The sequence below is a fragment of the Salmo salar genome, chromosome ssa26 (genome assembly GCF_905237065.1).
Source record: "Salmo salar chromosome ssa26, Ssal_v3.1, whole genome shotgun sequence".
In the NCBI taxonomy this organism is placed as follows: domain Eukaryota; kingdom Metazoa; phylum Chordata; class Actinopteri; order Salmoniformes; family Salmonidae; genus Salmo; species Salmo salar.
In genome coordinates this window covers 30,417,076-30,429,217 of record NC_059467.1, presented here as the reverse complement: position 1 = coordinate 30,429,217, position 12,142 = coordinate 30,417,076, and the positions used below count along the sequence as shown (strand labels likewise).

General features: G+C 43.9%; 1 protein-coding gene across 5 annotated transcripts in view; it reads left to right on the top strand.

The window, feature by feature from the left end:
* LOC106562417 (sodium-dependent noradrenaline transporter-like) overlaps positions 1 to 12,142 on the top strand; it is a 74,772-nt gene that overhangs the window by 48,739 nt on the left and 13,891 nt on the right. For all 5 annotated transcript variants that reach the window (XR_006762205.1, XR_006762206.1, XM_045708625.1 and 2 more), the window contains exons 6-9: positions 4,149 to 4,283; positions 5,039 to 5,142; positions 9,463 to 9,587; positions 11,098 to 11,210. Coding sequence is in view for 3 of the 5 variants with exons in the window: in XM_045708625.1 (XP_045564581.1) it covers positions 4,149 to 4,283; positions 5,039 to 5,142; positions 9,463 to 9,587; positions 11,098 to 11,210 (477 nt within the window). In the remaining 2 variants the exon portion in view is untranslated. The remainder of the gene's footprint in view (positions 1 to 4,148; positions 4,284 to 5,038; positions 5,143 to 9,462; positions 9,588 to 11,097; positions 11,211 to 12,142) is intronic.

Below are 12,142 nucleotides of genomic sequence, written 5' to 3'. Positions count from 1 at the left end.
ACACACACTCCTACTGTAATACAACACACAATCCTACTGTAATACAACACACAATCCTACTGTAGTACAACACACACTCCTACTGTAATACAACACACACTCCTACTGTAGTACAACACACACTCCTACTGTAGTACAACACATACTCCTACTGTAATACAACACACACTCCTACTGTAATATAGCACACACTCCTACTGTAATACAACACACACTATCCTACTGTAGTACAACACACACTCCTACTGTAATATAACACACACTCCTACTGTAATACAACACACACTACTACTGTAGTACAACACACACTCCTACTGTAGTACAACACACACTCCTACTGTAATATAACACACACTCCTACTGTAGTACAACACACACTCCTACTGTAATACAACACAGTCCTACTGTAATACAACACACACTATCCTACTGTAGTCCAACACACACTCCTACTGTAGTACAACACACACTATCCTACTGTAGTACATCACACACTCCTACTGTAATACAACACACACTATCCTACTGTAGTACAACACATACTCCTACTGTAATACAACACACACTCCTACTGTAGTACAACACACACTCCTACTGTAATACAACACATACTCCTACTGTAATACAACACACACTCCTACTGTAATATAGCACACACTCCTACTGTAGTACAACACACACTCCTACTGTAATATAACACACACTCCTACTGTAGTACAACACACACTCCTACTGTAATATAGCACACACTCCTACTGTAGTACAACACACACTCCTACTGTAATATAACACACACTCCTACTGTAGTACAACACACACTATCCTACTGTAGTACAACACACACTCCTACTGTAATACAACACACACATCCTACTGTAGTACAACACACACTCCTACTGTAATACAACACACACTCCTACTGTAGTACAACACACACTCCTACTGTAGTACAACACACACTCCTACTGTAGTACAACACACACTCCTACTGTAATACAACACACACTCCTACTGTAGTACAACACACACTCCTACTGTAATATAGCACACACTCCTACTGTAGTACAACACACACTCCTACTGTAATATAGCACACACTCCTACTGTAGTACAACACACACTCCTACTGTAATATAGCACACACTCCTACTGTAGTACAACACACACTCCTACTGTAATATAACACACACTCCTACTGTAATACAACACACACTCCTACTGTAATACAACACACACTCCTACTGTAGTACAACACACACTCCTACTGTAGTACAACACACAATCCTACTGTAATACAACACACACTCCTACTGTAGTACAACACACTATCCTACTGTAGTACAACACATACACCCTACTGTAATACAACACACACTATCCTACTGTAGTACAACACACACTCCTACTGTCGTTCTGCCCTTGAGCAAGGCACTTAACCCCCAACAACAACTGCTCCCCAGGTGCCGATGACGTTGATTGAAGCAGCCCCCTGCACCTCTCTGATTCAGAGGGGTTGGGTTAAATGCGGAAGACACATTTCGGTATCCCCCTTCCCTTTCCCTAGTATAGCACTCACTCCTACTGTACACAAAATGAAATGTGGTTGTGCTACACTCCAGTACCTTGAGAAATAAAATCTATAAACAGTAACCGGAGTGTGACCATAACCAGTCTCTGAGTTGACAGATCTAAGCCCTGTTTAGTACGGCTTGGTGCGTGAGTCTACACACATCTGAAAAAGAACATCTATACGGTCACCAAAGCTGACAGACCAGGGAGAATACAATTCACATGATGTCTGCATGTCATAGGACATGATCTCACAGCAATAATCTGCAGTAATCTGTAATGTTATGTTGTCCAGGTGGTGTATTGAACACTACTGTACACTCTTAGAAATAAAGGTGCTATCTAGAACCATAAAGGGTTCTTCGGCTGTCCCCATAGGATAAGCCTTTGAAGAAATGTTTTTGGTTCCAGGTAGACGCTCTTATCCAGAGCGGCTTACAATTAGTGCATTAATCTTAGGATAGCTAGGTGAGACAACCACATATCACAGTTGTAGCTTGCACATTTTCCCTCAATAAAGTAGTTATCAGCAAAATCTGTGATGGTAAGAAAAGACAGGTGCAGATAGTCATGTATCTAATGTTCTGTATTGTGTCCAGGTGGTGTATTGAACACTACTGTTGTCATGTATCTAATGTTCTGTGTTGTGTTGTGTCCAGGTGATGTATTGAACACTACTGTTGTCATGTATCTAATGTTCTGTGTTGTGTTGTGTCCAGGTGATGTATTGAACACTACTGTTGTCATGTAGCTAATGTTCTGTGTTGTGTTGTGTCTAGGTGATGTATTGAACACTACTGTTGTCATGTAGCTAATGTTATGTGTTGTGTTGTGTCCAGGTGGTGTATTGAACACTACTGTTGTCATGTATCTAATGTTCTGTGTTGTGTTGTGTCCAGGTGGTGTATTGAACACTACTGTTGTCATGTATCTAATGTTCTGTGTTGTGTCCAGGTGGTGTATTGAACACTACTGTTGTCATGTATCTAATGTTCTGTGTTGTGTTGTGTCCAGGTGATGTATTGAACACTACTGTTGTCATGTAGCTAATGTTCTGTGTTGTGTTGTGTTGTGTCCAGGTGGTGTATTGAACACTACTGTTGTCATGTATCTAATGTTCTGTGTTGTGTTGTGTTGTGTCCAGGTGGTGTATTGAACACTACTGTTGTCATGTATCTAATGTTCTGTGTTGTGTTGTGTCCAGGTGATGTATTGAACACTACTGTTGTCATGTATCTAATGTTCTGTGTTGTGTTGTGTCCAGGTGGTGTATTGAACACTACTGTTGTCATGTATCTAATGTTCTGTGTTGTGTTGTGTCCAGGTGATGTATTGAACACTACTGTTGTCATGTATCTAATGTTCTGTGTTGTGTTGTGTCCAGGTGATGTATTGAACACTACTGTTGTCATGTAGCTAATGTTCTGTGTTGTGTTGTGTCCAGGTGATGTATTGAACACTACTGTTGTCATGTATCTAATGTTCTGTGTTGTGTTGTGTCCAGGTGGTGTATTGAACACTACTGTTGTCATGTATCTAATGTTCTGTGTTGTGTTGTGTCCAGGTGATGTATTGAACACTACTGTTGTCATGTATCTAATGTTCTGTGTTGTGTTGTGTCCAGGTGGTGTATTGAACACTACTGTTGTCATGTATCTAATGTTCTGTGTTGTGTTGTGTCCAGGTGATGTATTGAACACTACTGTTGTCATGTATCTAATGTTCTGTGTTGTGTTGTGTCCAGGTGATGTATTGAACACTACTGTTGTCATGTATCTAATGTTCTGTGTTGTGTTGTGTCCAGGTGGTGTATTGAACACTACTGTTGTCATGTATCTAATGTTCTGTGTTGTGTTGTGTCCAGGTGGTGTATTGAACACTACTGTTGTCATGTATCTAATGTTCTGTGTTGTGTTGTGTCCAGGTGGTGTATTGAACACTACTGTTGTCATGTATCTAATGTTCTGTGTTGTGTTGTGTCCAGGTGGTGTATTGAACACTACTGTTGTCATGTATCTAATGTTCTGTGTTGTGTCCAGGTGGTGTATTGAACACTACTGTTGTCATGTATCTAATGTTCTGTGTTGTGTTGTGTCCAGGTGGTGTATTGAACACTACTGTTGTCATGTATCTAATGTTCTGTGTTGTGTCCAGGTGGTGTATTGAACACTACTGTTGTCATGTAGCTAATGTTCTGTGTTGTGTTGTGTCCAGGTGATGTATTGAACACTACTGTTGTCATGTATCTAATGTTCTGTGTTGTGTTGTGTCCAGGTGATGTATTGAACACTACTGTTGTCATGTATCTAATGTTCTGTGTTGTGTTGTGTCCAGGTGATGTATTGAACACTACTGTTGTCATGTAGCTAATGTTCTGTGTTGTGTTGTGTCCAGGTGATGTATTGAACACTACTGTTGTCATGTAGCTAATGTTCTGTGTTGTGTTGTGTTGTGTCCAGGTGGTGTATTGAACACTACTGTTGTCATGTATCTAATGTTCTGTGTTGTGTTGTGTCCAGGTGGTGTATTGAACACTACTGTTGTCATGTAGCTAATGTTCTGTGTTGTGTTGTGTCCAGGTGGTGTACATCACGGCCACAATGCCCTATGTGGTGCTGTTCGTCCTGCTGATCAGAGGCATCACTCTGCCAGGGGCTATGGACGGCATACGGGCCTACCTCCACATCGACTTTAAACAACTCAACGACCCCAAGGTCAGACAGGTCTTTTGAGTACAATACAGTGTGTTACTGAAATTAGGGATGCAATATTTCCAATAACTTACAAAATTCCCACGTTCCCGGAATCAAGAGAGAATTAACTAGAAATCCGGGATCCACCGAACAGGATTTCTTAAAACCTGGGAATTTTGGAAAAGATACAAGAATTTGTAAACCCTTTTACTGAGAGACACAGCCTCAGAGTGCAGGACAGTGTTACTGCTCGAGCTCCCATAGTCACGTCCAATATGGAAATACATGTAATTAACTCATTTAGAAACCAAAACATGTGTTAGCTGTTTTTGTAAACAAAGTGGAGGGAAAAAAGATAGGAATAAAATGTGCCATATTCAATATAGAACGCAGTAAATGAACGGTAAGGAGCTCTTTTTGAAAACATGGCCAAGGAATCATATCAGAGATGAGATTATTTAGAGCCAATAGTCAGTAGATAGTCAGTACTCAGGAGAGATTCTGTCAAATGTAGTGCTCTTCTCTGTATTTTATTGTAATGCCATGGGCTCTTTGAGGACAAATATTTTATATTTTTTTAAGGAGTGGGGCAGTTTCTTAATTTCTTCGCTTGATTGAAGAGATAGTAAAGTGTTGGAAAGATGGGGGGGATAGGGGAAGGGTGAGTCAAAGGGCAGTGGGCCGGGGTCAGAGGCTGTAACCTCCGGATCACACAGGCCACGAAGACAAATCTTTGAGAGCAACACATAAAGTATCTTTCTATGTTCCTGCTGTAGGTGTGGATTGATGCTGCTACCCAGATCTTCTACTCCTTGGGAGCTGGCTTTGGAGTGCTCATTGCATTTGCCAGCTACAATAAATTTGACAACAACTGTTACAGGTAAGACGTATCACTGTGTTGATATCACGGTGCTGTCCTCAGTGCTTCTCTATCATGACCTTACAAGGCTTACATGACCTTCTATAACCCGTAACCAGGCAATGAGATAGAACAGATCCTGTGCTTTGTTTAGTGCTCTTTAGGTTTATCTTTCCTGTTTTAACTGGACAGAAAGGTGATGTGTATCAGGCCAGTGGACCTTCTGGCTTGGAGCTAACAGGATAAGTGCAGGCCATGCTAGGCCAGATGATGGCTGTAGCCATAGGCAGTGTTACCTTCCCTGCCATTCTGTCGTCCTCTAAACCCCTCACCGTGAAACAGACATTAGACTGTGGGGTCTGCTGATCCTTGTCATCAATAATAGGTTCCTGTGAAAGTGGAGAGGTGGGTGCTGCTATCAGACCCATTCTGCTTTTAAAAACACGTGTGTAGATATATGGTCTCTTTTGTATTCCAGCTGTGTTTGTGTATGTATAGGTCAGTAGGTGTCTCGCTGGCTGCAGTGGTAACAATACAGTAATGTTTGTCCATGGACCATTGTCCACCCATTCAATAGACCAATTTCCCGGCCGCATCATGAAAAGTTGCATGCGCAGGTTCGCACCAGATAATGGGCTTGTTTACATTGAAGTGAATATGACCACATCCAACTTCAGACGCAGCTCATGTATTCAGATAGTTATCATCTACAGCATCACAGATGTCATCAGAGGATTGATTACCTAGCAAACTATCAAGCCAGCAAGGCAAGGTAAAATATCACAAGTAGAGCTAGATAAAGACAGAAGAATAATATACTTGTTGAACACAGCTAATTAGCTATAGCCATCAGTCATGTGTGTTTTTATGGTCATCACTCACTCACTGCTAAGTTTGTCAAGGTGTATAGCTACAGTATCTGCTACAAATCTGTAGCAAACGTTATGAATTTCCCACCTAAGAAACATATGGTTCTCAGAACAGTATGTGCTAACTGGGTGTCCTGCATCATTCACAGAACATTGTGGGAAGGTTGTATGCAAAATTACTATAGGACTACCACGCTTTCACCAAGGTCTCGGAAACATAGGGTTCTCAGAACGTTATGTGTTAGCTGGGTAGTCTTATTGTAGTGTGACGCTGTACAGCCAATTGAATTTCCCACTCTTATAGATTACTTGTCTTGATCTAAACACCTCCCCCAACACAGCTGAAGGCCTCATGTGTGCTCAGCTGGGCCATATTTGGGAGCTGAGAGGCTGAATGAGGACTTGTGAAAGTTGGCTGTTACATCCGTAGATATTCTCAAATGACATCCAAGTGGCTAGCAGCTGGTTGTATTATTCTCCATATTGTACACAGATGGGACGGTTGAGGTCAGACTGTGGTCCATGTTCTCTCTGTCTGTCTGCTGACTGATCGTGGGTTACTGACCACAAACAGTCTTCAGGCTTTCACCTAGTTTGATTTCCAGGTGGGCCTCAAAGGCTCTCAAACAACATCCAGTCCCTCTGGCATCAAAATGGTTAATTAAAACCAATACAAAATTAAACTCTTTAAAGGGGCAATCAGCAGTTGATGCATCCATTTTTGGACATATTATTTAATGACATGTACTCATTGATTCTTGAAGAATATAACTTATAAATGCCTCATGAGCTTAGTTCAACTGTCGTACCCCATCAGAACCCAAAATATAAGCTTTGTTTTACTCCAAAGTTTGTAAACAAAGTAAATGTAAACAAACACTATATAGCCTTAAAGCATGGTTTACACTATACATTTGATATCGTGGATGGTCAGTCCTTAAATCCATAGCTCTGTCTATGAATTTGAGAGAGGTTACATTTCTCCAGCCCCATCCCACAGCTTCTTACCAAAACAGGGGTGGGGGGGACCCTTTTTTATTGTTTCTGTGATGTGGTGAGGTTGGACCCAGGTGCAGAGAAGAGACCAGACGTGGTTAAGGATAAACAGAAATACTTTACTGAGAAACAGTAGCCGCAGGATCACAGTACACTAGAAAAACACCAAACACTAAGTCTCAAACTCACTCAATAAACAAACAAAACGCACACGGTAAACAATTCAAGCTTCTGCAAAGAAACCACAGAAAACACACCTCTTTTAACAGGGACACAATCATGAAATAATAAGACACACCTGAGTCCAATAAAAGTCTCTCTGGTGCCAGGAGGAACCATGACAGTACCTGTTTGGAGAAAAAGGGACATGGGTGCAGTTTCTTGTTCTACTTGTTCCGCTGTGAAATGGCCACCCTGCTCCGGTGTCCGAGGCGTCCACCTCCACCACAAAGGGATGAGTCGGATCAGGATGAACGAGGATGGGTCCAGAGGTGAAACGTCCCTTGAGCTCCATGAATGCCCTGTCATCTTCGGGGTCCAGCAAAAACGGGTCTGGGACTTGCGGGTTAGGACCGTGAGAGGCTCTGCACCCGCACCAAAGTTGTATGTAAAACGCCTGTAAAATTTGGAAAACCCAAGGAACCGCTGGACCTGCTTGAGTGAGGTGGGACGGGGCCAGTTTGCGACCGCCTCAATCTTTACGGGGTCCATTTGGATGCCTGTGGTAGAGATAATGTGACCCAGGAAGGAATCCTGGGATACGTGGAACTCACACTTCTCTACCTTGACATATAGTTGGCTCTGCAGGAGGCGTCTCAGGACTTGGCGGACGTGCAGTATGTGTTCCGGAAGGGTCTTGGAGAAAATCAAGATGTCGTTGAGGTTAACAAAGACGAACCGATTCAACATATCCCTCAGGGTGTCATTGACCAATGCTTGAAAGACTTCTGGTGAGTTCGATAATCTGAAGGGCATGACTAAATACTCATTGTGGCCACTAGGGGTGTTAAAGGCAGTCTTCCATTCATCTCCCTCCCTGATTCTCACCAGATTGTAAGCGTTGCGGAGGTCCAGTTTGGTGAAGAATTGTGCCCCTTGGACCAACTCCAATGCGGAGGACATCAGGGATAGGGGGTAACAATTCTTGATTGTAATCTGGTTCAGCCCTCTGTAGTCGATGCAGGGATGCAGGCCTCCATTCTTCTTACATCCACCAGCAGGGGATGTAGAGGGGCGATTGAAACCCGCCTCCAGCGACTCCCGGATGTAATTGTCCATGACTGCTGCATTAGGGGTCGAGAGGGAATACAGACAACCCCGGGGTGCCTTTGTGCATGCGCCTGTCACGCTCCTGTGGGCTCAGACGTGTGCGACCCAGCTGTATGGGATCCTCCATGCTGGGCTCGGTGGCCTTGGGGTGCTCAGGAAACCGGAATCCCGGAGTGGGGTGTCAAAAGGGCGCTGTCTGCCCCGTTCCCGGTTGTCAATTCTGATTTCCAGTGTTTTCAGGGACTCGAGGTCCTCTCCCAGTTCCCGAGTGGGCAGTTCATCTTTGATGGAGTTAGACAGACCCTGGTGGAAAGCGTGCCTCCGTATTCCACCCACTCCCGGCGGCGAGGATGCGGAACTCAATGGCCCCTTGGCGGAGGTTGAACAGTCGGCTGGCCACTTCTCGTCCGGCAGACTGGGTGGTTGAAGACTCGTTGCAGTGAAGGCTACTACAGATCTGCAAGATGGTGGCTGCTGTTCCCACACCGCCATTGCCCACGCCAGGGCCTTGCCCGAGAGTAGAGTGATGATGTAGGTGATCATGGCCTGATCGGTGTGGAACGAGGAGGACTGTAGCCCGAACACCAGAGTACACTGAGTGAGAAACCCCTTGCATCCTCCCGGGTGACCGTCATACCGCTCAGGGGCTGGGATCTTGGGCTCCCGGTGCAGGTTCCCTGGAGGAACCACAACGACGTCTGTAGCACTGGGCGATGAGACCTGGGCATTGGCTCCTCCTGGGTTGGGGGCATGCCATGGTTGGAGCGACTCAGCAATTGCCCGAAGGTTCCCGGAGATTTGGGAGAGGTGTTCTTGCTGCCGTCCTAACAGTGCTCCTTGGTGGGCTACCACATTCCGGATCTGGGAGATCTCTGCTGGGTCCATGTTGTGGCAGAAGCTTGCTATGATGTGGTGAGGTTGGACCCAGGGCTTGGTGGTGGGGTGGGGGGTTACGGCCCCTTCGTTATTCTGTCTTCTAATACCTTGACAAGACCCTCAAGACAAGACCCTCAAGACAAGACCCAAGATATGGTTCCAATAAAAATGTTGGTTTAGATTGACTATGGTTCAAGGAAGCAACAGGAAGTCCAATAGTCTAAGTGTTAATATGGTGGGTTTATTATTGTTCTAAAACCTGTCCTGGTACTTTCATGGTAGCTTTATTTTTCTAAACATGTTTTATGTGTGTGTGTTCTCTTCCCAACAGGGATGCTATCCTGACCAGTACAGTGAACTGTGTCACCAGCTTCTTTTCAGGGTTCGCCATCTTCTCTGTGCTCGGCTACATGGCCTACAAACACGGAGTCAGGATAGAGGACGTGGCCACTGAAGGTGAAAGGAACCCTACTAGACATGCATACACACACACACACACACACACACACACACACACACACACACACACACACACACACACACACACACACACACACACACAAACAAAAAACACACACACACACACACACACACACACACACACACACACACACACACACACACACACACACACACACACACACACACACACAAGCAAGAACACGAACACACACACAATAAGTGGTGTGGAGGATGACATGTGTAACACAACCAGACCACACACACTCCAACAACACACCCAACTTCATTTAGAACCAGATTCATGACCAAACTGTCCACAGCATAGATACCTCATAAAACACAAAGAAAAAGATAGGAAGATAGACATGCCTTATTAGGAAACATACAGTACAAGGCTATATTGCAGGCTACCCACAGTATTCTCTTTTCCCTGGCCAGCCCCCAGAGAGTGCTGTGTTTGTATGGTGGATCCACCCAGGCTATGACTCAGCTAGGACAGACTCAACACATGAACAGTCCCTGAGAAGAGCGAGGGGAGTCACCTGGTCTAAGGGAGGACAGGATTCTGACAACACCCAACAGTCAGTCATCTACACACCATTTAGAGAGTTTCAAACCCAGTCAAAACATAAATTCATCATGGAACTAAACATTCCTCAAGCTTACTGTTACTGCTCACTAAATCAAACAACTTAAAATAAAGATTCACCCATTTTGAATGTTATATCGTTTTTGTGCGTCTATAAGCGATTTCATGTTTTCATGTATATCTGAGCTACTGCCATTCAAGCAGGCAGAAATACAGCCGGTATGACAAGTGATGCAAAAGTCTTCCTGCTTGTACGGCAATAGCTCAGATACACATGAAAACATGAAATGATCCCAGGAATCGATCAAACATCGCTCAGTGATGCACAAAAATGATATAACATTCAAAATGGGTGAATCATCCCTTTAAGAATGAGCAGCAATGTGCAATGCTTTTCATATAATTGATTGCAACAGTAGCTGAGAGGCTCTGGGGTTCAGATGGAATTGAAATACCAGAGAACATTTCAAACTGTTTTTTTAAGGCAAGCAGTTTCCAAGAAGTCACATAAATACTGGCCTGCTGTGGAGAGGGGTTGGCAGACATACAAAAAGAATGGGATCTGTTAAAAATCTGCTTTGCTTTCTAGTTCTTTTGTCTTCTACTTTCTACTGTCTCTAGTTGTCTGTCATTTCTTTGTCATCTTGTGTCCTCACTTCTCTGTCTTTCTCCATCCGCTCCTCCTTCTTTCACTTTCCTTTCCATTGTTAAACCATCTCTTATTTCCTCTAAAACGACCTTGTGGACAGGGTCAAGCTCAGGACAAGGAAGTTATATATCAACATCCCACCCAACAATATACTGTTTTATTTCAGCATCCCACCAAACAAGGCACCGTTTTATAGACTGATGGTAATCAGTTGGCTCTGGTGTGTCCTATCACAAGTGTCTCTATCTGTGTATCTGTGAGTGCAGGTGCAGGACTGGTGTTCATCATCTATCCTGAGGCCATCTCCACCCTGCCTGGATCTACCTTCTGGGCCATAGTATTCTTCATCATGCTGCTGACTCTGGGCATCGACAGCTCTGTGAGTTACTGGCTTTCCTCAGGGTTGAATGACTGCATGCTATGTACCACCACAGGGCACATATGGCTACTGACCTTTTGTTTCTATCTTATGGTGGGTTTATCTGATCTATCTAGTGGATTTATAGTATGTGAAGATTAGAATACTATATAATCTCCTCCACTCTATCTATCTATATCTGTCTTTCTGTCTCTCTCTCTCTCTCTCTCTCTCTCTCTCTCTCTCTCTCTTCTCTCTCCCTCTTCTGTCTCTCTCTCTCTGTCTCTCCCTGTCTCGCTCTCTCTCTATCTGTCCCTCTGTCTCTCTCTCTCTCTGTCTCTCTCTGTCCCTCTCGCTGTCCCTCGCTCTGTCTCTCTCTGCATTATTCTACTTTCCCATGGTTGCAGTGAGTGCTCTAGGTATTGTCCAGACTAGCAGCAGTGAGGGAAGGCAGTTGTTTTGACTGTTACCCAATAACCATGAAGCATGAGGTGGAAAACCACATGCACCGCAACCTGAAACACAGGAAAACTTTGTTCAGAGAGATTTACATTTTTCCTCATTCAATTTCTGTTACACAAGGTGATAATTTACTGTAAATGAAGAGAGAAATGAAATTCCACAGCAGGGGAACATTTTCTTTTACAGTAGTAGTCATGCCCAATGTAGCACTGCACTAAGAAAGCTAGGTCTGATCATTTATATTCTAGGCCAAAGGTATTCTGTTTGGGTGCGAAGACTGTGATTCTGTTACATTACTACTGTAGGCACTACGGTTTATGTGTTTGTCACTGAATCATCCTTCTGTCTGTCTGTCTGTCTGTCTGTCTGTCTGTCTGTCTGTCTGTCTGTCTGTCTGTCTGTCTGTCTGTCTGTCTGTCTGTCTGTCTGTCTGTCTGTCTGTCTGTCTGTCTGTCTGTCTGTCTGTCTGTCTGTCTGTCTGTCTGTCTGTC